Source organism: Taudactylus pleione, unplaced genomic scaffold (assembly GCF_031769625.1).
Source record: "Taudactylus pleione unplaced genomic scaffold, aTauple2 ptg000954l, whole genome shotgun sequence".
Taxonomy (NCBI): domain Eukaryota; kingdom Metazoa; phylum Chordata; class Amphibia; order Anura; family Myobatrachidae; genus Taudactylus; species Taudactylus pleione.
The window spans coordinates 900,575-924,133 of record NW_028285355.1 but is presented as its reverse complement, the minus strand read 5'-3'; the positions used below and the strand labels follow the sequence as shown (position 1 = coordinate 924,133).

The window sequence follows — 23,559 nt, the reverse complement described above, 5'->3', positions numbered from 1 at the left end:
AATATATACATATATATATATATATATATATATATACACACATACATACATATACATACATACACACATATACATACATACATATGCACACATATACACATAATCAAATAACAGTATCTGGAATATAAAACCTAGATCTACAAACTGCATCCCAGACCCATTGCTTATAAAAAATATAATATTAATCTTTATACCAAAACAATAAACATAGAGAAAAAAAATAAAATTATATATATATATATATATATATATATATATACATACACATATACACACACATAAATATATATATATAAAAAAAAAAAATACCACACTATACAAATATTGGAATATTGTCAAAAATAACACCTGAAAAATTATCAAAATTAACTAGATCCCAATAAATTCTGCTCTCAACTTATCACACAGCACATTACCTCCAACAAAGTAACAATCTACCTCACTATCCTAACAATAATATACCGGTCAATCATTAGGCAATGCACGGGCATAACAGGATTTAAGCCAACTGCTCCAGATACGTTCATACTTCTTCTCAGCTTTGCGACAAATAAACACATGTTTTTCATGTTCAACAGTGGTACGGACCAAGGACAGCCAAGCATTATAATCTGGTCCTGTAGGAGCCATCCACGACCGAGCCACACATACCTTAGCTAGTGTACACATATTGACAATGTATTGCTTAAGATATCTGTCCACTACCTCATCGTCCATAGAGCCTAAACAGCACATCAATGGCATAGCTAAAGTGGGAGCAATACCTGTATTGGACAAAACTCTCAGAACCTTATTCCAAAAAATGCTAACCACCGGACAATCCCATAGAAGGTGCCAGAAAGTACCGCTACTAATTTTACACTTAGGGCATATGTCAGATGCTCTCCCCCCAAATTTTAGCAAACGAACAGGAGTTAAATAGGTACGGTGTAGAATAAACAGTTGAATCTGTTGAAATCTTATAGAAGTCGTGGAAATACGAGGAGCTTCTAGAGCATTATCCCATTCCGTATCACTTATAAGGCCAATATCTCTCTCCCACTTTGATCTAAGATGTTTTAAAATATCCTTATGATAAGAAGACAATATATAGGAGTATAAGTAAGAAAGCGTCTTCCGGGGACCTAAAGATAAAAGGAATGACTTCAATGGGGATATTTGAATTAGAGGAGGGCCATCTGAAAATTGAGCCGAGAGAGCATGTCGTAATTGTAAATATCTCTAGAAATATGATTGCGGGAGATGATGAGCTTCTTGGGGTTGTGCAAAAGATTTAATAATTGAAGTGTCATATAAATGACCCAATGTACTTAGACCAGGAGATATGTTAACGTTTTATCTTAACCATACTTGGCAACATTCCTGGGCAGCTTTCCGGGAGCAGCAGGAGGGGACCTGCTGCTCTCCTCTTCGGGTGGGCACGACCAGATGATAGATGGCAGTAGGCCCCGCACCTTTACAGGAAACGCCCACAATTTGCGGGTCCGTGAAAACAGCAGCGTGTTCCTGCTTTGTCATGCGTGTGTGACTGTACACAGAAACCGCTGCATGCAGCATTGTTAGAATATCTTCTCTCCTAACGGAAGTGCATGCAATATACCTCAAGAAGGCTAGCGCAGCATTCCAGCACAGTAAAAACAAAGATGGCTCCTCTCTCGCTGTAGATTCTTGTCAAGGCAGATCATTAACAAAATGTTTTCTCTTTTCATACTTGCCCATCAGTCTCTCATGCCCTTAGGAAACTAATACTGGTCGATACGGGGATGATGTGTCCATATTGTATGCACATGCTATCAGCAGTAGACAGTATGGCAATTTACAAAGGTTAAATATAGAGGAATGTACGTTGCATCTTCAGGAATGTAGCTGGGCATCTTTATCCTATGGGCATTTAGCGCACCGATCATTCATAGCCTTGTTTGATATGTACCTCAGAGGACACGGTAAAGGTCATGTTATTTTTGCCCGCACACTTGTTGCTGGTTTCATCTGGAGAAGCATTTTGCGGACCCGCAGAATCCTCTACGCCGGTTGGAAATACACTGGCTGTTTACAGCCGCCATAGGAAGTGTCAGCTTGATGTATGACAGGCTTAAGAGCCCCTTGTAGAGAGCTAAGGGTAGCCTGAGGGGGAATCTTAGGTTTCATGGCTGATTGTTCGGGAGAAGTAGTGTTAGTCTGAATCGCTGTCACATTTGTACAAAAACCTCCGTAACCCTCCCAACCAAATTCTCGCAATGTACACGACCGTGCCTTTTAATCCGCTTTTATTGTCGCCATAAATCACAAAACCTCTCACATCCGAAGCAATACGGAGCTTAACGTGATGATTACGGAGCATCTGCACCAGAAAGTTGCTGTATATCCCCTTTAAGCACAAGCCGCTTCAGTGCCTGTGACCTACAGCGTTCTCGGCTCAGGTAACGTTTAGTCACTCCATCCGGAGTTATTTATCATGAGACAACTGTGAACAATGAAATACAATACAGTGCAAGGATTTTTATGTCAAGTGTGCGGTCACATTCCCATTCAGCCGTTTCTACACTTAATACCCTAGGTTCCCTTAAATGGAAATTATATTGTATTTATATGTTATTATTTTTATTTTCTATTGACCCGGATTGAGCCGTTACGCTCGGTTCCTGGCCGGTGCCAAAGTGATTTCACTGGTTCCTAGAGAAATTAGTGCATTGTAAGGAACAATCGCTTCAGGATGCAAAATGGCTGCCATAATTCAATGAAGTCGCCGGCTCCTCGTGTATGCTGGGGAATGGACCTTGGCCTCTACTGTGCGTATGTGCAAAATGTGCACTTGTACAATATATAAAGCTTACGGCACCATAGTTAATTTAGAACGTAGAACGCCTCTTGTACATTTCTAGGTAGTGTGGTATTTTAGAATTGGTCCAAAATGCACCGTGCATGTTGTTCTAAACCTGCACGCTTCATCCTCACAGTAATTTATGGGCGTTTACTTGTGACAGGGCATCTATTGTATTCAGGGCCTAATTCAGACCCGGACGCTATGCTCGCTCGCATTGAGCGATTTTTCGCAATCTGCGTATGAGTCGCAGTGCCTAGTCATTGCGATGGAAAAGTGCTCGCCCGTAGCCCGCAGACGGGCCGCTATTTTGAGTGACAGCGCCGTTTGTGGGTGGTAACAGGGGAAAATGCTTGAAAAGGGGGGTGTGGATGTGCGAACGCAGGCGTGCCCGACCGTCAGAACGGTGTTTAATGGGTGTGCATAATTAGCAAAGTAGTGCCATTACACAAGTGACTGGGTTGTATTTTAGCCAGAACTGCTCGCAATGTTGTGGTGGGAAAAGGCTACTACAAGCGCTGCGAGCAGCTCCGATGGCTCTCGATGTTCCCGATTAATCCTACAACTGCCGGAGATGATGTGTGTTGCGAGTGGCAAAGGGGCGTCTTTATACAGGTGCGAGAGCATAGTGCGGTCGCTCGCTATTTCTTAGTGGGCGGCTTTACGCGACGCAGTGCGAGCACATGATTTAAATAGCTGGCCCCTTTTAGCCAGCGAGCGGACGCAAATAGCGTCTGGGTCTGAATCAGGCCCTCAGTCTTCCATACTGATTACACACTCGTGAATGCAGTCCAGCGCACACAGATAAATATAGCGCCGAGTACGCCAAGTTCATCATCCTTCCTCTGAGCCTGCCCGATTAGCTGCATTGCAGAGACTCCCAGTCACGTGAGTACTAAATGTCGGCGTGATACTGCAATGAACTTCCATCTGATTTACTGTGTATTTCATTATTATTCTTTATTCGAGAGCACAAATAATTACCAATAGGTCAAGGCGCCACAATTATATCTCCGCCTGACGTTAGACAGCCGCCCAGGAGATGCAGAACCGGCTCGTTATCCATTAACACAGCCCGGTGGGCGCCCCCTTCGTTATCACTGTATGGCCTCGTTTTTCTAATTAAGATGAATCCCCAAATGGGAGCAGCCCCATGCTAATAATATATAGACACACAAATTAAAACTTCATTACCAGAATCTTTGGGGCCATGCAGTAATTGACTTTGTTAAATGAACACATCAGTGTCAGCCAATAGGGTGCAGACCGCGATTTCTTTGAGGGTAACAATGACGACATCTGACACTTAACCAATATGCACTATGTGAAGAATGACTTTAGCATAGCGGAACATAAGTGCGTGTAATAGAAGTAATAACGCACCATTCTGTGATTGATTACAAATATCAGAACTCTGAATCACATTAGGTTTCTATAACTTACTTAAAAGCATTTTGACTTCAGCCTTCGCCCTTTGGAGCTGATGGAGTCTGGAACAAACCATGTTACAATGTAAGGGGGGGCAAATACAATGATTGTTTTTGCATGCAGGGTAAATACCTGCTGCTTTTGCATGTAGCCCTACCCTGACCGCAGCATATCCCCTAACTGCAACCTAACCCTAAACCTGTACTGTCGACATTGAGACCGTTGACATTCACAATTTATACTTAAGGTGCATACACACACAACAATTTTTTGAACTATTATCAATAACAATATCGTTTATCATTCAATCGTTTAAAAAAATCGTTCACTTTCTGAGTTAAAACGATGAACGATTATCGTTCATTCGTGTTCACGTTTGTAGTTTGTAGTTCAGTCAGACTGACCAACTCAACAATTTTCAGTAAGGGAATATGCAAAAATCGTTTGTAGTTAAAAAAAAATCGTTCGTTATTTTTAAGGTGCGTACACACTGGGCGATTAAAGTGGACGACTGAACGATAACGATATCGTTTATCGTCCATTTTTAACACCAAAACGATGAACGATAACGACGATGTGCGTTCCCGCGAGTCGTTTGTCATCATCGTTCATCGGGTAAACATGCAGGCCAACCTGACAATGTCGTCAGGTTGCTGCATGTTGGGGAATAGGGGAGAGAGCCCGGCGCTGAACGATATCGTTAATGATATCGTTCAGCGGGTGTGCTCAATGTCATGAACGACATTGAGTACATCCTGCCGGGGACAACACTACACGATATTGCTCAGGGAGCATATCGTCTAGTGTGTACGCTCCTTTAGTAAATGAACGATTTTAGTAAACGATTTTCGTTCATTTTTCCCTTGAACAAAATGAACAAAAATCGCTTACTAAAATCGTTTATTTACTAAATCGTTGTGTGTGTGTGTATGCAGCTTAAATGTGCATGTCGACATTTCGACTATCGACATTATTAATGTCGACATAATGACTGCATAAACTTTTCCTTCAATGTCTGTCTTTAGCTGTGTGTAATGTAAGCTCCGATATTAAGCCAGAATGTGCTCAATGCAAACCACAAGTAAATGTCACAGTCGAGATGCAGTGAGTCAGAGTCCGGTTCTCATTAGGGGGAACTAGACACCCATGTAATACACCCAGCAGCTCTGGGAGGCACCGCTGAGGCCTTCCAGGATCCAGCACAATATCTCTCTCCTCCCAGAACCCATGGAAATAATATAACTTGTGTCATTTGTGTAACTGAGGCTGTAACTTCAGGAAAATAAAGCAACATTCGCTGCCGTCCCGACTTATTGAGCTGACAGCAAACAATCTATAGCAGATGTTGCCTCCTGCAGCCTTTTTCAATCAGTCCTTTAATTTCACACTCCGTAATTGATTCGTCTGGTTATTTATTAACCTTTTCGGCCTGGGAAAACCAACGAGGTAACGTCAGGCCAGTTCTGCGTCTTTCTGCTTTTCCTGCTGACGGTGCAGAATCGCGGGGGGGGGGGGGGGGCTCTTGTGCTTCGCCGAGCGCAAATTGTCTCCTCTCCCTTCAGCCAATCCATCAAGATCATCTTCTTCTCCTTGCTAAACGCCTTTTAGTTCATCATCGGTCCCATGAGGCGGCCATTTTCCTGACCTTGTAAATAACTGTCGGTGCAGATCTTTTGTCATCTTTAGCATCCTTTAAGCTCTTGTTTTTGATTCTGCCGGCTTTGGCTTTGCCTATAATTGCTGATATATCTTTTCTTTGAAGGAAAACGACTCGTATAAGCCTATTGTGTGTACGGACGCAGTTTGCACTTCTCTCATCGCGTGAGGGGGACTGGTGGCTTTAAGAAACAGCAGATGTATTTATGGCCGGTTTAAAGAGTACTTTACAGTGGACAGTTATATTGTGTCTTCTGTATATTATATTCCGTATGTTATAACTGCGGCTTATAACTACAATAATGACGCGTGGTATAAGTAAAGACAAGAATGTTTGCATACTAACCGAAGGCTCAAAAATACAAATACAGGGGATGAGAGCACTGAACATAAATTACAGTAATAGTTTTATATAGTGTCTCGAAGTATAGACTTTTGGTTGTTTGATGTTTGTTTTGATTTTAGGGGCCTTCTTCACGAAGGCTTCCCTGCGGGTTGCCGGTGAAAATTTAAAATGGCAACAGCTGTCCAGTGCAAAGCACGTTGGGCTTTAAGCTGAGTGCGGGAGCGGTTTTACATTTTTCCGTGTAACCTGGCGGGAGCTTCGTAAATAAAGACCTAGGTGTTACAGGTGCAAACCTAAAGCTCTACATTAAAAATATGAACCCTACATTGTTTGCTAGATACACTTTCTGGTAGAGCGTATCCACCACTTACGTTGACTGCAAGAGTCTGCACCTCTGGGGGCTGGGCAGATGTAGTTGGGCAAATGGGGGCTGGGCAGATGTGACGTAGCCCAATCCGCAGCATCATCTGGCAACAATCGGCTATGTATTGCATGCTTGCTCTCCTCACGTTAAATCTGCTGCAGTCTGGCATGATGAGCTATATCTGCAAATAAGGGGCCTGATTCAGACCCACTCGCGAGCGGCTGTCCTCTCGCAAGTGGGTCGATGGTGTGCACTGCGCATGCGCACGACGGAGGGAGCTCCGTCGTGCGCATGCGCGAGACGCGACGAGCGAAGGACTTTCCTTCGCTCGTAGTGTCTGATCAAAGGGGGCGTGCTGTCGATGTTGATTGACAGCATGCCCCCTTTGGTGGGCGTGCCTGCCAGACGGAGGCGTTCCCAAGGGAAACGCCTACCGTCAGAGGCCGGCCCCACTGACATCACTAGTGATGTCAGTGGGAGTGATTTTGGCTCTGATAGAGCCAAAATCACTCCTGGCCTTGCGGTTGAGAAACTCAACCGCAGGCTTCTGCTCGCACTGGCGATGGTCGCAATGGTCAAGACCATCGCGACCATCATGCTGCACGCTCGTATATGCTGTGGGTGGTGAATCACAGCTATACGAGCGTCCAGGAGGACGCTCCATAATTATGGAGGTGGGCCCTGATTCAGAGCGTCCGGCTCTGAATCAGGGCCAAGGTCCGTTTTACACAAAATGCCCACTTTTATTTTTCACCTGTAGGGGCGCTGTTCCACGGGAATTAATAAATAAGCTATCCCTTTATCATAAATCATTTTGATTTAAGAATCAAGGGTCATAATCAGTATTATACCTATGCTTCTGCCTAATGCTTAGAACTGAGGGGCCTGGATTACCCAAACCCATTTTTATGTGTTATTTATTTTTATTTTTTTCCCTTTCTTACAAATAGAGGTGGAAAAGGGTCCCAAACTAGTATGTTGTATTCGGTCTCTCTTTACTAGACCTCAGACCCACTGGCGTTTAATTCTGTACATTGTACGACCAGGTTTCCCGCTAGTGCGAAGCACAAAAACAACATAAGAACGTAGAAAATAGACGCCGTTGTTCCAAGTGGCCCCTCATCATGTCACTCAGGAACTTTTGTGACAGTGTTCGGGATCTCCGCTGTCTTTCCGAACACAGTTTAACAACCACATGTCAGGTACATTTCCGTTAGACGCGGGGTATTACTGGAGTTTTAGCTTTTTTTTAAATGCAAATGAAACCTCAGTGGATATAAGGCTGTAAAGAGAATAATAGTAACCCTAACCCTGCTTACAAATAAGAGCCGTATTCAATTTGAGTGGACCCGCAATACTTTTCCGACTCCCGGACTTTTGGCCTACTTCGAATGTTGTGCAGGCGGAAAAGTATCGCGCGGGTGCCCACGTATCCCCGTATTCAATTTAAAGGTAGGCGAAAACGGGACCCGGCGAAACTTAAACAAGCGGAAAGTACTGTCAGATTTAGGGAATTCAGCCTGACACCCCCCAAAAGATGCTCTGACATGGGGGTTCCCTATGGTTACCCCCCGATTTGGCTTGCTGAATGTATTTGGTGTTTTTAAACGGGCTCAATAGCTGCTAAATAGCGTTTTTGTATAAGTGATGCAGAATAGTATTCAGGTGTTTTATTTTGCACAAAATAACTTATCCCAGCAAATTTGGGGTACTTGAAAATGGGGGTCAGCGTATTTAAAAGTTGCTAAAGTTAAGTTTAAAAAATCATGAAAAATCCACCTGCCGCAAGCATCTGCATTGAAAAAAACACCTGGGGCATACTTGGGGACCCCCCCAGAGTCTAGTTCGCTAGTTCTGAACTTTGTCCCCCAACATTTTTTTTTTCGCCCCCAAATTCAAAGTGATTTTTGGGGCGTTCTTAAGTGTTTTTTTTTATTTTAACATTTTTGACGCAGTTTGGGGGACTGTCTGAAGTTGGGGACAGTTTGGGGGACTTTGGGGGACTGTCTGAAGGCTGCACGGAGGTTCCCGCAACGTTGCACCCCAAAACCCCAATTCTGCACTTTTTTCCGCCCGCTATTCATAGGCAAAACTTTTCCGCCTATTACATTGCAAATTGAATACGGCGATACTTTTCCGCCTGGCAAAATGACGTCATCGGCGAAACTTTTTTGCTGATTCCAGCTTTTTTGCTCCAAATTGAATACGGGCCTAAGTCTGATTACGCTTTCATTATTATTTTAGGAGGTGGAATTTGATATATAGGGGTTGTAAATCTTCAAACCTGGTGCCCCTAAATTCACAAATTTTCTAATATATATATATATATATATATATATATATATATATATATAATTTTTTTTAACGCTATTATCTATTGAAGAATAATTGCTTTTTTGAATAATGAAGCATTTTAATTCCTATTATCCCACTCTTGCCATCCTGATACAAAAGTATGATTGCCTTTAAATAGACGTCCCCAAGCTGTCGCCCGTGAGTCGCAGCAAATCTTTGCTCCGGTGGGGCTGCCTGTATTTCCCAGATATTGGCCTTTTCTCCATTTATCAAGTAAGCCCATTAAATCCCTCTACATATAGCAAAGCGCTTAAGATAAACATAATCTACGTCTGGGTCCTTTTTTTTTTTTTGTCTCTCAGTAGCTGTAAATGAGGAGTCTAGAACTGACGTAAGGTTTTCCCTGTGAATACATTGTCCTGTTCCTTCATGTTACACAGGGTGATGATTTGGGAATGTTCCTGTCAGTGAGGGATGATTGGCTGCCAAGTGCTGATGTAAGCGATTGTTCCCCCAGCCCGCAGGGCCCAACCCGTGATAAATACAGGGAGTGTGGAAGGTTGGATGATTGGAGGAGTACGTCAGGGCCCCACTGAGTGGTACCGGGAGCCCCACGCACTCTGTGTCAGTGATCCAAGGCTTTGTCCATCTGTCTCTGTCACTCCCCTGGTGACCTTTCCCAGACACCATTATCACCCTCTCAGTAACAGGAGACTATCAGTGACTTCATCTCCTCCCAGGGAGGTCTGCCTCTGCCAGCAGGCTCTGCAATAGATCGTCTGCAGTATACATAATAAATAGCCAAATATGCTGCGCTTTATAGCGTTAAGATATTCCCGTTCCCAAGTCGGAGACAGCAAATTGGTCGCCTAGTTCACCGTTTAACTTTTCCTTATTGTCTGCTCCTGACTGGCTGTAATTCTGTGCGTAACATCTGGCTGGCGGCTCATACAAGCCCTCGTTCACCCGTTTGATGCCATGAATGTTCGGTTCCAGGGATTGGTGTGAGTTACAAATAAAACAAATATGATATACCTCTACTGTCCGCCTTTCTTCCCGGGTGCAGTGACCTGAGTAATTGCAGATAAGGGTCAATGCTTTTGAATTGATATTATTGATCCGTGATGGTTTCACTGTTGATTGGATATCTTTTTGTGTTTCAGTATTGCTCATCCATTGGAGATAAAATACCAACCTGTATTAGTGAATACAGCCTGCTGTCCAATAGATATTATGGGGGTTATAGTTTAAAGTCTTTTTCCAGTCGAGCCTTCAAAAACTTAAATTTTGTTTGAGGATTTCGGCAATATTTAAATACGGAGATTATTTAACAAGGAGGTCCCTCTGTTTCCCATCTGAGCCGCAGTCTGTGTAGCTTTCTATGGATACTGCAAAAATGCCTAGTTTGCCAAGGTCCAAAATAAGATTCGCTTTTCCGAGCACGGCCCCTGGTACCCAACACCGCCATTACAGCCTGTAAGTTGGGTACACACTGCACAGATATATATTTCCAGATGAGGGTTGTTCATACACACTGAGCAACCATCGTCTGTGTGTTGGAGGGGGGCGCTTCCCGCTGGCCGGGGGCATATCACGCCCACCTCCCCGCTGCAAGTGTACGGGTGGGCGGTCGGCTGACCGCTCGTACAAACATCACAGTGGCCCAACATATCTGCAGATATATTGGGCATCGACTGTGCAGCACAGCCGACACGATATGTCTGTGAACGACGTCATTCACAGACATAGCTGGTACACACTGGCCGACGGGCACCCAATATATTGGCCAATCAATTCATCAGCCAATATATCTGCCAGTGTGTACCCAGCTTTATGCTACTTTTTCACTACTTTTTTTTTCTGGAGAGAGATCCTACAGATTACTCCCAGCCGACCCAATAACTGCCAATGCCCACTAGGCCATTTGGGTCTGAACGCGGCAGTAAAGTGGTAGCGTAAGCTATCCCTTTACTTATTACTCTTTGCCAAGATGAGTCTGTTATCGGGGCCACTGGCCCGGCCAGAAAATACTAATGTATCCCTATTGCTGCGACTTTGCATTGATGAGAAATTTAAATATTCAGGAACATTTGGCGTTACCAAGCTCCTTACAATAAATGTAATCCTATCATTTCATGCCGAAGGGGCATTACTTGAAAACATGTATTAAATTAATAATAATAATAATAATTAAAAAAAAAATTGTTTTGGAAAACTTTAACCAAAAGGTCAGAACAAAAAAAAAAAATCTCCCACAAATATACTGTTTGGTATGGTCACAAGGTCCATTGCCAAAATAGTACAAGTGTTAATTGAAACCTTTAAAATAATCCCTGGTGTCAGTATGCAAATACAGGGCCAACTGCGATCACAGGCGATTACGCACGCAGACCCGCTGCGAAAATATGCTAATGTTTGCAATCGCTATGCTGTCGCAGCCTAACATAAGGGCGTCCACTACCCCTTACTCACATCCGTAATACATTGCAAGGTTGCAAAACCATCGAGTAACATCAGAGCCTCACGCACAATTACACAAGGTCACACCTCACTCAGAAATCGCTAACCTTCCGGTACGCAGTAAGAGCTCAAGCTGCGTATAGCCATCACAGTAGCTAATTTATGCACGCCCCTGTAACAGTGTTCAAACGCACTGACACGCCTGCATTTCGCTGACCGCCCCCCTTACCCCAGTCAAAACCGCCAAACGGTCACTTCCTGTCAATCACTCTGCGATGGGTCTGCGTGGTCTCATGCGTTCGCTGCTGACGCCTTCGCGCACTGTGTTGCATACGCATGAGCAGTACGCAACAATCGTCCGTCTCCGTGCGTAATCACAATTGCGGTCCTTGCTGAATAAGGCCCACAATCTCTTTATGAGAAGTCGCTTCTGGGAAATGTAGTTTGTATTGAATGCTTCTACCCACATGACACAAACCCGTGCGGACGTGGGTTGCCTTTTACCCTGATGGGGCTGAGCAGAGGGCCTGATTCAGAGCTGAACGCTCTGACCAGAGCGCTCGCTCTGAATCAGGGCCCTCCTACCTTTTTTTGGAGCGTCCTCATGGACGCTCGCATAGCTGTGGGTAACCACCCACAGCCATAGCGAGCGTCCATGATGATGGTCGCGATGGTCTTGACCATCGCGACCATCGGGCTTGCGACGGAGACCCTGCGGTAGGGTCTCGCTGCCGCAAGCCCTGGAGTGATTTTGGCTCTATCAGAGCCAAAATCACTCCCACTGACATCACTAGTGATGTCAGTGGGGCCGGCTTGAGACGGTAGGCGTTCCCATGGGAACGCCTCCGTCTGGCAGGCACGCCCACCAAAGGGGGCGTGCTGTCTATCAACATCGACAGCACGCCCCCTTTGGTGCGAGACCCGGAGCGATGGAGAGCCCGTTGCTCGCCGGGTCTCGCGCATGCGGACGACGGAGCTCCCTCCGTCGTGCGCATGCGCAGTGGGGGAACATCGACCCGCTTGCGAGCGTACTGCCGCTCACGAGCGGGTCTGAATGACCCCCAGAGTGTGTTAGGGGATTTTGGTTTCACATTTTAGGTCATCTAGAGGCCGCCTCACTAAAACAATGAGGCTTTTTACCATGACAGTCTTGTCTGTATCTTGCAATGTGCTATTACTGTAAAATGTAACGGCCACATAATAAATCAACCTAACATTGAAACACTGTACAATTCCCAGCATAATAGCATTTATATATTTATTATTTTTGTGAGCAAACGCAAATGAGATGTTTCTCTGCCAGGGAACGCACAGCGTCTGGGATCCTAACGATGATCTCCGCCTCACACCTGCATCATTTCAGATTTTCCGTCCCGGTGAATCTCTCCCTACACACAATTTCTCATATTTGGAGGAAATGTTTTTTCATTGATATCTATATTGTAATTAACTGCCCTCAGACTGTGGCGTTCACGCTGTCTGTCTCCGCCGCTACTTGATCCTTGACGTTCAATTACGTTTGCCCCGGTGTTTGTTCTTGGGTGCGTGCTTCGTTCATTTGCCAGACTGATGCTTAGTCAGAGAGCATATTATTCAGCCTGATGTATTTATCTGTTTAACACGACGCGAGCGCCTTTGGACGGCCTAACGGTAAATGAGATTGCATTACAAATGACTTTCTGTAAGAGAGAAAAGGTATTTGTGAATTACACCTCATCTCACTGTCGTTCTGATTACATTTGGCTCAGGCTAGCCCATTAACGCTTTCGCTGTTGCAGCTGCAGGCCTCAATGTGTAGATGCGGGGCAGGATATCCTGTATTTAACACAATTGGGTAGCAGAGCAGCTAGCTCTCTTTTAATTAACCAGGATATCCCAAAAATCCCATTCTGAATATAATCACTTTTGTGCCACATAGATGCTTGGATAAATGTCTTTGCATTGTAAAGTTTTCCACATACTCTGTAATTTTCAGGATAATTTGGCCATGAGGGGTGCTGTGGCTGATGCTTACCCTTTTCTATGAATGGTTTATAATTCTTGACTGCCATGGCAACCACAGTCACATGGCACATGATGTAATAAGCACATAAGCAGTGAAATGCTACACGTGAGCTCTCTCTGCAGTATGGCATTCACATTACCTTCCCTCTTTGTCATCAACTGCCTAGACTGACTGTGTCTGTGTTTGGCAGCCGTTTTTGTTTGCCCTCCAGAGAGACTTTGAAAGGAGATTAGTAAATTATCTTAGCTATCCTTCTACAAATCATTTGCTTTGTTTAAATGGTACTTTTTTCTTGGAACAGTATGTGAGATTTCTGAGGTGTGTGTGTGTGTGTACTGTAATTATTAAAAATACATATTTTGGGGGTTTTGTTATGATGTTTTTTTCATTTAGAGCATTCCGTTAACCTGCAGATGTCACTGCTGCTACTGCTCTGCTCAAAAAGGTTTATCCGGTGATAGCAACTTAATAAAATGAGGAACATCAGTAGACAACACTAAATGAATACTGTGTAAAATTTAAAATCAAGAAATCGCAGTGTACATTTATAACTGATTTCCCCAATATTTTTTTAAATTTTATTTTAATGATCGTGACAGCTTCTCTTTAAGTGCCGAAGGAAAAAATAATTAAACATTTCTTAAAAGCTTAATAGTGGGACCTTTATATTGTATTTGTATAGGTTGGGTGGAATTCTCTGCCCTTCAAAGTAAAAACACCGTTCCTATCAATATAATGTCATTATCTCCCCTTCCTTGTCATCAGTTTACCTTTGTCAGATATAATTACATTCCTTCCACCTGATTCACAAGGGTCAGTGACTCGAATGTTTCCCATCGGATCGATACAGATCCATAGTAAAATATTAATAGAGATCACAATTCTGTTTAATTTAATCTAATGCTGGCATACCTCATACCTGCTGTCTGATAAATCATGGGTGCGCTGAGGGGTGGCAGTTTGACATTGCGCAAATCAACATCATTTATTACTTGTGTCCGATCTCTGGGGATGGCGTTGGGCAGAATGTTTGGGACATTCCTCCTCTTGACATGCAGAGGGGTTTACGAGAGGTAACACGTATGTTTCTGTTCCGCTGACCTAACACGTATAGGCTCCACTTCCACCATGCCAAAGCTTGTGTAAGAAACTGACATTTGACACTTGTAATTGACACCTGGCACTGACATTTGACACCTTAGCTGCACCTTTGTGATCATGAAGATTAACCCTAGAGAAAATTACCTATTAGCATAAGTGAGGTCTCCAAATAGGTTTGTGCACAAAGCCATATGGTTTTGCCCCTGTTAACCCCATGTTGGAGCAAGTGGATTTAGGAAATAAACATACAACAATACAAGAAGGCATTCATAGTGTAGTAAGTAAAACACCAATTGCTGTCAACTAAGTATTGTGCATTCTTTTAGATAAATAATGTACGCTGATCTCAGTACTATTCCAATCAGATTTCCAAATCTGGAATATAGGCCAGCACCAAACAAACAAGAAAATCTGTTAAAGATACTTTCATCCAGGAAGGACTATGACCAGTGGGAAGCTCCTATCTATTCAAATGAAGAACCTATTGGCTGGACCATCCTTTCCCTAGGCTTTGTGTGAACTATATTTTACTGAGATCCAGTGTTGTCAAGTTTTTAAATTGTTCATGTTTTAATTCTTTATATAATAACCAGAAAAAAAACAGAAACCTTACCCTATGAGATTTTTTCTTATTTGACAGTATCTGGTGTTTTACTTACTACAATAAGGGCCGTATTCAATTAGCGAACGCGGGCGTTTTTCACCAAAAAACGGCAATATTTTTGCCAAAAGATAGGCGAAAACGCAATTGGCGAAAAAAAAAACTGAAGATAAGTTTTCTCCATCCCAGAACAGGCGAAAAAAAATGCAAAATCCCTATTTTTGGCTAAAAATGTGGGGAATTCTTACAGAACCCTTTGGACACCCCCCCTAATGATAAATTACCCCCCAAAAAAATCGTAAGTTGCGCACTTTGGCAAAAAACGACCGTGCAATTTTGGGTAAAAGAAAAAAAAACATTGTTGAAAATGATAGGAAGCTATTTTTTTTTCCAGGAAATTACTGCTCCACGTAAATTGGGGGTACGTTAAAATGGGTGAAAGTATATTTTCGTGTCGTAAAAAAGTCGCAATTTTAAAAACCGTAAAAAACCGCCTGCTGCAACCGCATGCGATGTTTAAAATACTTCACAAATCCATACTGTCTCCCCAAAAATCAGACACAATACATTAAAACCATTTTCAAAGTTTTTCTTTTTTTCGGCGAAAATTTGCGCGGTCATTTTTCGCCAAACTGCGCAACTTACGAAAAGAAATTTGGGTAATATATCATTAGGGGTGGGGTGTCCAAAGGGTTCTGAAAGAAATCCCCATATTTTTAGCCAAAAATAGGGATTTTGCATTTTTTTTTGGCCTGGGATGGAGAAAACTTATCTCCAGTTTTTCACCAATTGCATTTTCGCCTGATTTTTTGGCGTAAATATCGGCGTTTTTTGGCTAAAAACTGACATTTTCGCTGTTAATTGAATACGGCCTTATGAGAACCTTCTTGTATTGTTGGTATAATTGGGTATAATTTATATATTTATATTTAGAATAGTTGTAGAGTATTGGCACTACCCAGAACACTTGCTTGCCTACCTTTTTTTGTTTTCTCTTCCCGGGAGAAGCCCGGGTAAGGGAAGCAGGAGGGTGGCGACGGGGGGTGGGCCCTGACGATTTGCGTCATTAAGCCACGCCCCCTAGGAAGTGGGCAGAATGCGGGAGAAGTGCCTACCCTTCCGGGGGTGCGGGGGGGCTACCTGAATAGTCGTGAGCCTCCCGCGAATTCCGTTACAGGTTGAGTCTCACATCTTCAAATATTCCGAATGACAGATTTTTGTTAGCATGACTGACCTTTGCTTTTTGATGGTTCAATGGACACAAACTTTGTTTTTTAATTTTAAACTTTGCAGGTAATTTTATACAATATTTTTAATAATTTTAACAGTTTGTGTGTAGAAGGTGTATATAAAGCAATATATGCATTCTGTGTTTAGATTTGGGTCCTATTCCCAAGATATCTCATTATGGTATGTACATATTCCACAATACGGATATACGAATATACCCCTGGTCCCAAGCATTTTGGATATGGGAGACTCAACCTGTACTAATATGTTATTACTATATAAGGAGAAATCTAGATTAGTATACCGAAAAATTAAAAATTAAAGTCCGTAACCAATGTCCACGTTTTTGCACTTCCCCAATCGAATAGTAGGCGGCTGCTTGTCTTCCAAAGGAACAACATGGCAAACTGATATTTAATCTAGAGATGACAAGACATGCACCTCATATTGCAGTAAATTTGAGTACAATAAGTGATATATAGAAGCATATATATATATATATATATATATATATGTAATGTGCTACATACCGCAATGACATGTGTCAATGCTTACCTGTGAGCTTTAATACATCAGATTCTCCTCCGAGGATAATTCTGCTACAGAGTTGCTTCACTCCAGGGTCAACCGTGGTTGACGTAGGGTAATATGGTCCAAAATGAGGTTGATGGGAGAAAGACAAAATTTGCACATTAGTGTAACACCTAATAATCATGGGTATAGGGAGTGATATAGATACAAATAAATAATATAATAAATGATATGTCTCACTTGACTGATCAGAGTGGTTGATGTCTTAAATATAAATTTCACTAGACAGATCAGTGGTTGCTATCGTTAATATAATTCGCAGTAGACTGATCAGAGTGGTTGTTATAATCACTGTAGATGATACTAGACTGATGAGAGTGGTTTGCTGTTGTTACTGTAAATTGCACTAGACTGATTACAGTGGTTGCATAACCTTAATATAAATTGCACTAGACTGATTACAGTGGTTGCATAACCTTAATATAAATCGCACTAGACTGATCACAGTGGTTGCTATCCCTAATATAAACCACACTAGACTGATCACAGTGGTTGCTATCCCTAATATAAACCGCACTAGACTGATCACAGTGGTCGCTATCCCTAATATAAATCACACTAGACAGATCACAGTGGTTGCTATCCTTAATATAAATAGTACTAGACTGATCACAGTGGTTGCTTTATGTTGCTATATATTTCTGTGGTATTTGCTTCTTAAGTACATAATTTTGGAGGTTTGTGATCATTAATGACCTTTCAAGTATTCAGTTGCCCATTAAAAAAAAAATAAAAAAAAATAAATGAGTGCTATGTCCAGTGTAAATTGTTTTATTGATGCTTATTTAGTTGTTGCAGTATTGGATGAGGTTCATGAGAGACCTATTAGGTGTATTAGGGTATCTGATACCCGACTGAAAAACATGACTCTTCTCATTGCTCACCACAGCCATGCACCTGTTTGGCCTAAACTGGCACCTGCAGCCGATGGACGGGCAGATGTATGAGATCACAGAGGACAGAGCCACCAGTTGGCCTTTGCCAATGGACGTCACCTTGTACCCTTCAGGGGGGACAGGTTTAGAATTACCAGAGAGGAAAGGCAAAGGACCCAGCGAAGGTATGATGTGTTATCCGTGTTGTCAGTTCCTCGTGCGTTCCATGTCACATGACCAACCATGCCTTCTGTGTACATGCTACATAATTCTTAGTCCTCATCCCATTATCTAGCTCCCTTCCATGCCATATTCCATAGTAATTCAACTATTTGTCTAGAAACTTAATGGCAAGAAATAACTCATTATTGCTAGTATTCTTATAATAATGTCTTTTTCTATTTACTTTTTTGTGTTTTTTATATTTTTATTTTCACATTTGCTGAATTTTTTTTTTCCAGATTTTTTTTTTTCCAGCATTTTTTTTTTCAGATTTTTTTTTAATATAATCTTTGTATTTTATTTCCAAGATATTTATACAAGAATACAAATATAAAATACAGTATAAAACTACATATCAGAAACAATCACAGGAAATGTGGGTAGGAAGTAGAAAATAGCTGGCAAGAATATGTGGGGCCAAGTATTTGCTAAGTAGGGCCACTGAATTTAATGGGGCAATAATATGAAAATTCAAAACATAGATTTTGAAAATCACCGCTGAGTAAATTATACCCCATAAGGTCACATGTATTCAAAAAGTGAATGACCCCAAATATATCATAACATCATAACGATAGAACAATAACCATAATTGAATCCATATTGAGAGAGTAGATTGCACAGGAGAACGTTGACACGTTGCCCTGGTAGTTGATCAGAATTAGCTTGTGCTTGAAAACCACTGTAAAAAGTATTTAGAGCACGGTGACCATATAGGCGTATATATAGTTCACCCTTGTTATGAATTGATGAATGTACTTCCACTTGATAGTTTTTCACATTGTGTAAAAAAAGTAGCAGATAGCAAGGAGAGGTCTTCAAAGTTTCAGAATTAAACTTGCAGCAGACTTGACCAGAAATGACATCAGAGCTGGAATGTTTTGTCATAATAAAGCCTGTGCGGTCTGTAAAAGTGTCAAGAAAAAAATATTGTTGATAGCGTTGTTAATGTCCGACTAGAATTTCTAAAATAAGAGAAAAATCCAGACAAATAGGAAATAAAGAACCTGTATGTCTGTCGCATCAGCGCAGAACTATAGGAGTCCGCCACTACCTGGAGATCCCATTAAAAAAAGTTTTTATGGGTCGTAGCAAAGCTTATCTAATATTTTCTCCCACATGGAAGCAGTAGAGAAAGGGTCAGGGCTTATTTGTAGTAATATTTGTCTGTAGAACTGAGAAAAAGCATTGGACTGTTAATTCTCATGTCCTTATTTCAATCCAAGGCAACACTCTAAAAACGCATCGAATGCCGGATTTGTTGACAAGCCCAGAAATGTATGTGGCATTTTCCATCCTTCTTTTCAACTTCTTGTAAGGTTGTCAGAGTCGTATTAGATTTAACTTACATTATAGATAATGGAGTTGTGGTTTCTCAACTACTACACCATGATTTCTCTACTCCTGACCGAAAATCATGGTTACCTAGCAATGGTGCAAACGGACCAGGTATTGATTAAATAACATTGTATTGTTGGGAAACAGCCTCATCCGACGATGGGACCATAGCGCACGCTAAACCGACTTATATTGCCCCTCTAGTCCGCTGATTCAGCCATGGCAAAGGTTTGATCTGAAAAGGGATTTCCAAGTTCCCAATAGAAGACTACAATTTACCAAGTTCTTCTTTTGTATTCGCTGTTTGATTCTAGATAAATGAAAATTAATTTATAATATGGGACCACGTGTGAAAGTCTCTGACATTCTGAAGTATTAAGTGAATAGGTAGAGAACATGTCTGGTGTGTCGGCTGCTGAGCCCAGGTGACTGTAAGAAATGTGGATTCGTACCCTTTGAATAAAACTTTTAGGAAGCTGGTTAGGAAGAGTTTGAACTATGGATAATAGTTTGGGTAATATCCATTTCATTACACTGACTCTACCAAGCCATGGAAACCTCTGAGTGGACAATTTTTCCAGATTAATTAGCAGCTTGCGCTTAACGGTAGTAAAGTATCTACTCACCACGACAGGCCAGTGGCATACACAGCAAGTCTTTCACCTCTTATTAAGGTCATACGCGCACCCCAAAGTTAAACGGCACTTGGATCTGTTAAAGCAGTGGCCCACTACCCTAAAATGCCTTATTTATATCATCGTACCAATGTCCTCTCCTCCGAACTGTACACGTTATAGGCTCAGCTCCAGCTGAATGGCCTCCTTGATATTAAGGGGTTATTTTTATTAGGCGCGATGTGCCGCCTTATGGCTACGCAAGCATTTGCCCATTGTGATACCATCTACATCTCTGATTTCTTACACGCCTCGTTGGGATGCAATGAGACCATTCTGGAATGGCGCATTGCCGGCATCACCCCTAATTGACTGGACCCCTAAGTGTTGCTTAATTAAACCTTACATATAGTATGAGGAAGTAATTTGGGGGATGGGCATACTGTGATACTTTTCACGTATCAGCAGGTGATACTGCAACCCGTGCAGATAGATACTGGTGGTAGAGGTCTAAAAAAAAAAATTTGTTGATCCACCATAATCCTATAGTAGTATTGTATTCACTATTAAGTAGATGTTTTGATCAAATACAATATAAATAAATATAAAATACAATGAGCAATACCTGCAGTTTTGATGGAACATCCATGGTTTAGGGAAAAATGAATTTCTACCCTAAACCAGACTTTTACTATTAAAATTGTGACCGGTTCATACAGCTGGATAATCGCCGTCACGCATGGAGCAGAAGATACGGAACAATTAACGAATATCTGGATCATTTCAGTTCTGGAAATGAAAAGAAAAACAATAGTGAGATCTGAAATTCCTGGCGCAGTCCCAGTCTGATCTGCCCTTTTGGAGCTGTGTAATTATTGCTCATTGCGCTTTAACCTGTCGCTCTGTTCCAAATCTTCCAAATACTTTAGAAGATGTTTTCCAGCTGCTATCTTCAGATTCAGGGGGCAAACGAGCATCCCATTTACATTTACCAAACCAGCTCCTATAGTTGGAAAAATACAGGTCGTGATTATAATTTAGGTCCTCTAAAGCTACAAATTGGTTAATTGGGTAGGAAATGCTGATCCCGTTGCAGGGTTACTATAGATGCCAACAATGTGGATATTATGCAGAGACGGCAGAACTGGGACCCCCAGGGCTTCAACCGAATAGCGACGGCTCTCCTTTAGTGAGATTTCGCTGTTTGTTTTCTTAAACATTTTTGCTACTAATTTTAGAACTTGGTTTAACAAGTGCAGCTAGCCAGTCAGCCAGCAATCGTCATCTTTTCAAGTGACACAGGATTATAATTTGAACATTGTCACTATTTTGCAGAGGGGATGTTAAATACATGTCTTGCATAGCAGCATGTTCACGATTGCGATATTTGCAGACCAAGATTACACACTAAGAAGCGTATTCAGAGTTGGATGCATTTTGCAAATGGAATGTACGTAGGAAAAAGACACGTGCAAAAAAATATATATATATATTGCTTACAGGTAAACTGCATTACATAACATGTGGGATTAAAATGGAAAACGGTATGAGAGTACACTATCACGATACAGAGAGGCTGCACAGTGATGGTTTAGGACACAGCGCCACCTACTGTCTCTTCCAAGCAATACTTAGCCTTTAGCTGTTGCTGTACTCCAACAGTGTAACATAAATGCCTACAACGGGGCTGTTGGGGAGTTGTTGGAAAAATGGGAATCAATTACACAAAATGTAAATAAAAAATGTTAAAATAAAATATTTTATTAATATACTATTATAGTAATTATAATAAAATAGATACGCCTCCTAACAGGAATATGTGCAGGTTTCTGCATGTATGTGAGACGAATTTGCATCAACACTCTTAGGGGTAAATTTACTAACATGGGAGTTCTATTAAGAAGTGTTGTTGCCCATAGCAACCAATCAGATTCCAGGTATTATCTTCTAGAAGGTGCTAGATAAATGAGAAGTAGAATCTGATTAGTTGCTATGGGCAACATCACTTCTTAATAGAACTCCCTCTTACTCTACTTATCCCCTTCCATACGGGCTTACCGCTCCAAGCACAAGCGAGCATAAGTGGCAGAATTGTGCATGTTTGCATAGGGGCGTATACATGCATGCGTCCACTTTTTGGCCATGCACACTGCGATTTCACACAAGATACTCGTGTCTACATCTGGCATATTGTCTTTTTCTCTCGCACCATGATCTGTCGATCAATGATTTTGTATTCTACAATAGCACCATGCAGTGTACCAGACATTCGCACGGGAAAAAAAAAATATATACATATATTATACACACACGCATGTGCACGCACTGCAGCTGGTTTAATAAAAAATGTGCAGGGTAATTTCTGACACTTAATATTCAGGTGGGCTTAACCTGCTTGGTCAGTGGTCTTTTCTAATCCAAACCAGATGCCAAATTTCCTGATCCCATAAATAAAAGTAATTTGGCTGTCAAAATTAATGGGTCTCTTTCTGTAAAATGTATATGTATTTTTTTCTTATTCAATTCCAACTCAGACCATAAAACATGTTTAAAAAAAAAAAAAACCCCAGCTATAAGCGCAGATGCTTTAAGCAATTATTATTATTTGGGCTGCATATTAGTGAAGATGCACTTTGTCTGGATTGTATTCTGACTTGAATGCATCCAGTCTGTGTTTGAGTGCAGCTTTCCTGTGGATCTATGTCTGTAGGACTCGATGATATCAGACCGGATTAGCACTCGCGCTTGTTAAGTCGGGATGTCTTCGATGCACTGCCTGTAGCTGCTGGCTGTTTTCTTTCCAGTAGGAAAACTAAAATGTGCCATTTGTATTACTTAGAAATGTGAGCGGATTTGGCATGGAGATTACGTGTTGGCTTAGCTGTCACCAGCTTGAAGGAAATAACATTGTGAGGAAGTGACATCTCCAGCGTACTATCACAACCTGTGTACACCCTTAGTCATCCCTCCAAGCATTTACATGTATTAGTGCTAAGTTAGTAATTGTCTCTGAGGCTGCGGGTTCTGTGCCCTAACATAATAATCGGAGACATTTGCTTCCTTGGCTGGTTACATGGCACAGTTTCTCCTGTCAGCTGGTTACCTCAGACAGTAGGGATCACCTCAGTTTTTGGTGGCTCTCTGTATTGCTGTGCACTTTGTGTAAGGGATAATATAAGGCACCATAGATTGTTTCAGAACATGGTCAGTTTATTCTGAAATATGAGCAGTAATTATACAGTAATTCCTGTTTATAATGCCACCCTCGCTATAGTAACAGTTGTGGCTTGTGTTTTACTGTGGCCGTTTAATGAGGGAGCACTGATTCTTTTGAGGAGACCTGTCATTTACCATTTTTGAGGCGGCCATTTTGTGGTCTAAATCCATATTCATCCTATGGGTTCACTAAGAACTAGAAACGTAAGTGAGGCATGCGGCACAGCACCTCCTCAAGCCTTGGCATTTTCGGGTTGAATTGATAGTCTACGTTCTCTTAAAATAGAATGGTCTCACAAAATGGCTGCCACCACTGCGTGTAAGTGTCAGATCCATTTTGAAGTGAAGGGGATGTTCTAGGCGCTGGACTTTCATTTCATGAGGTAAAATAAAATG

General features: G+C 41.8%; 1 protein-coding gene across 1 annotated transcript in view; it reads left to right on the top strand.

Annotated features, from left to right (window-relative positions):
- TENM4 (teneurin transmembrane protein 4) overlaps nucleotides 1–23,559 on the top strand; it is a 677,831-nt gene that overhangs the window by 471,388 nt on the left and 182,884 nt on the right. Inside the window, 1 exon segment of the mRNA XM_088459938.1 lies at nucleotides 17,788–17,958. Within this exon segment, the coding sequence (XP_088316064.1) occupies nucleotides 17,788–17,958 (171 nt within the window).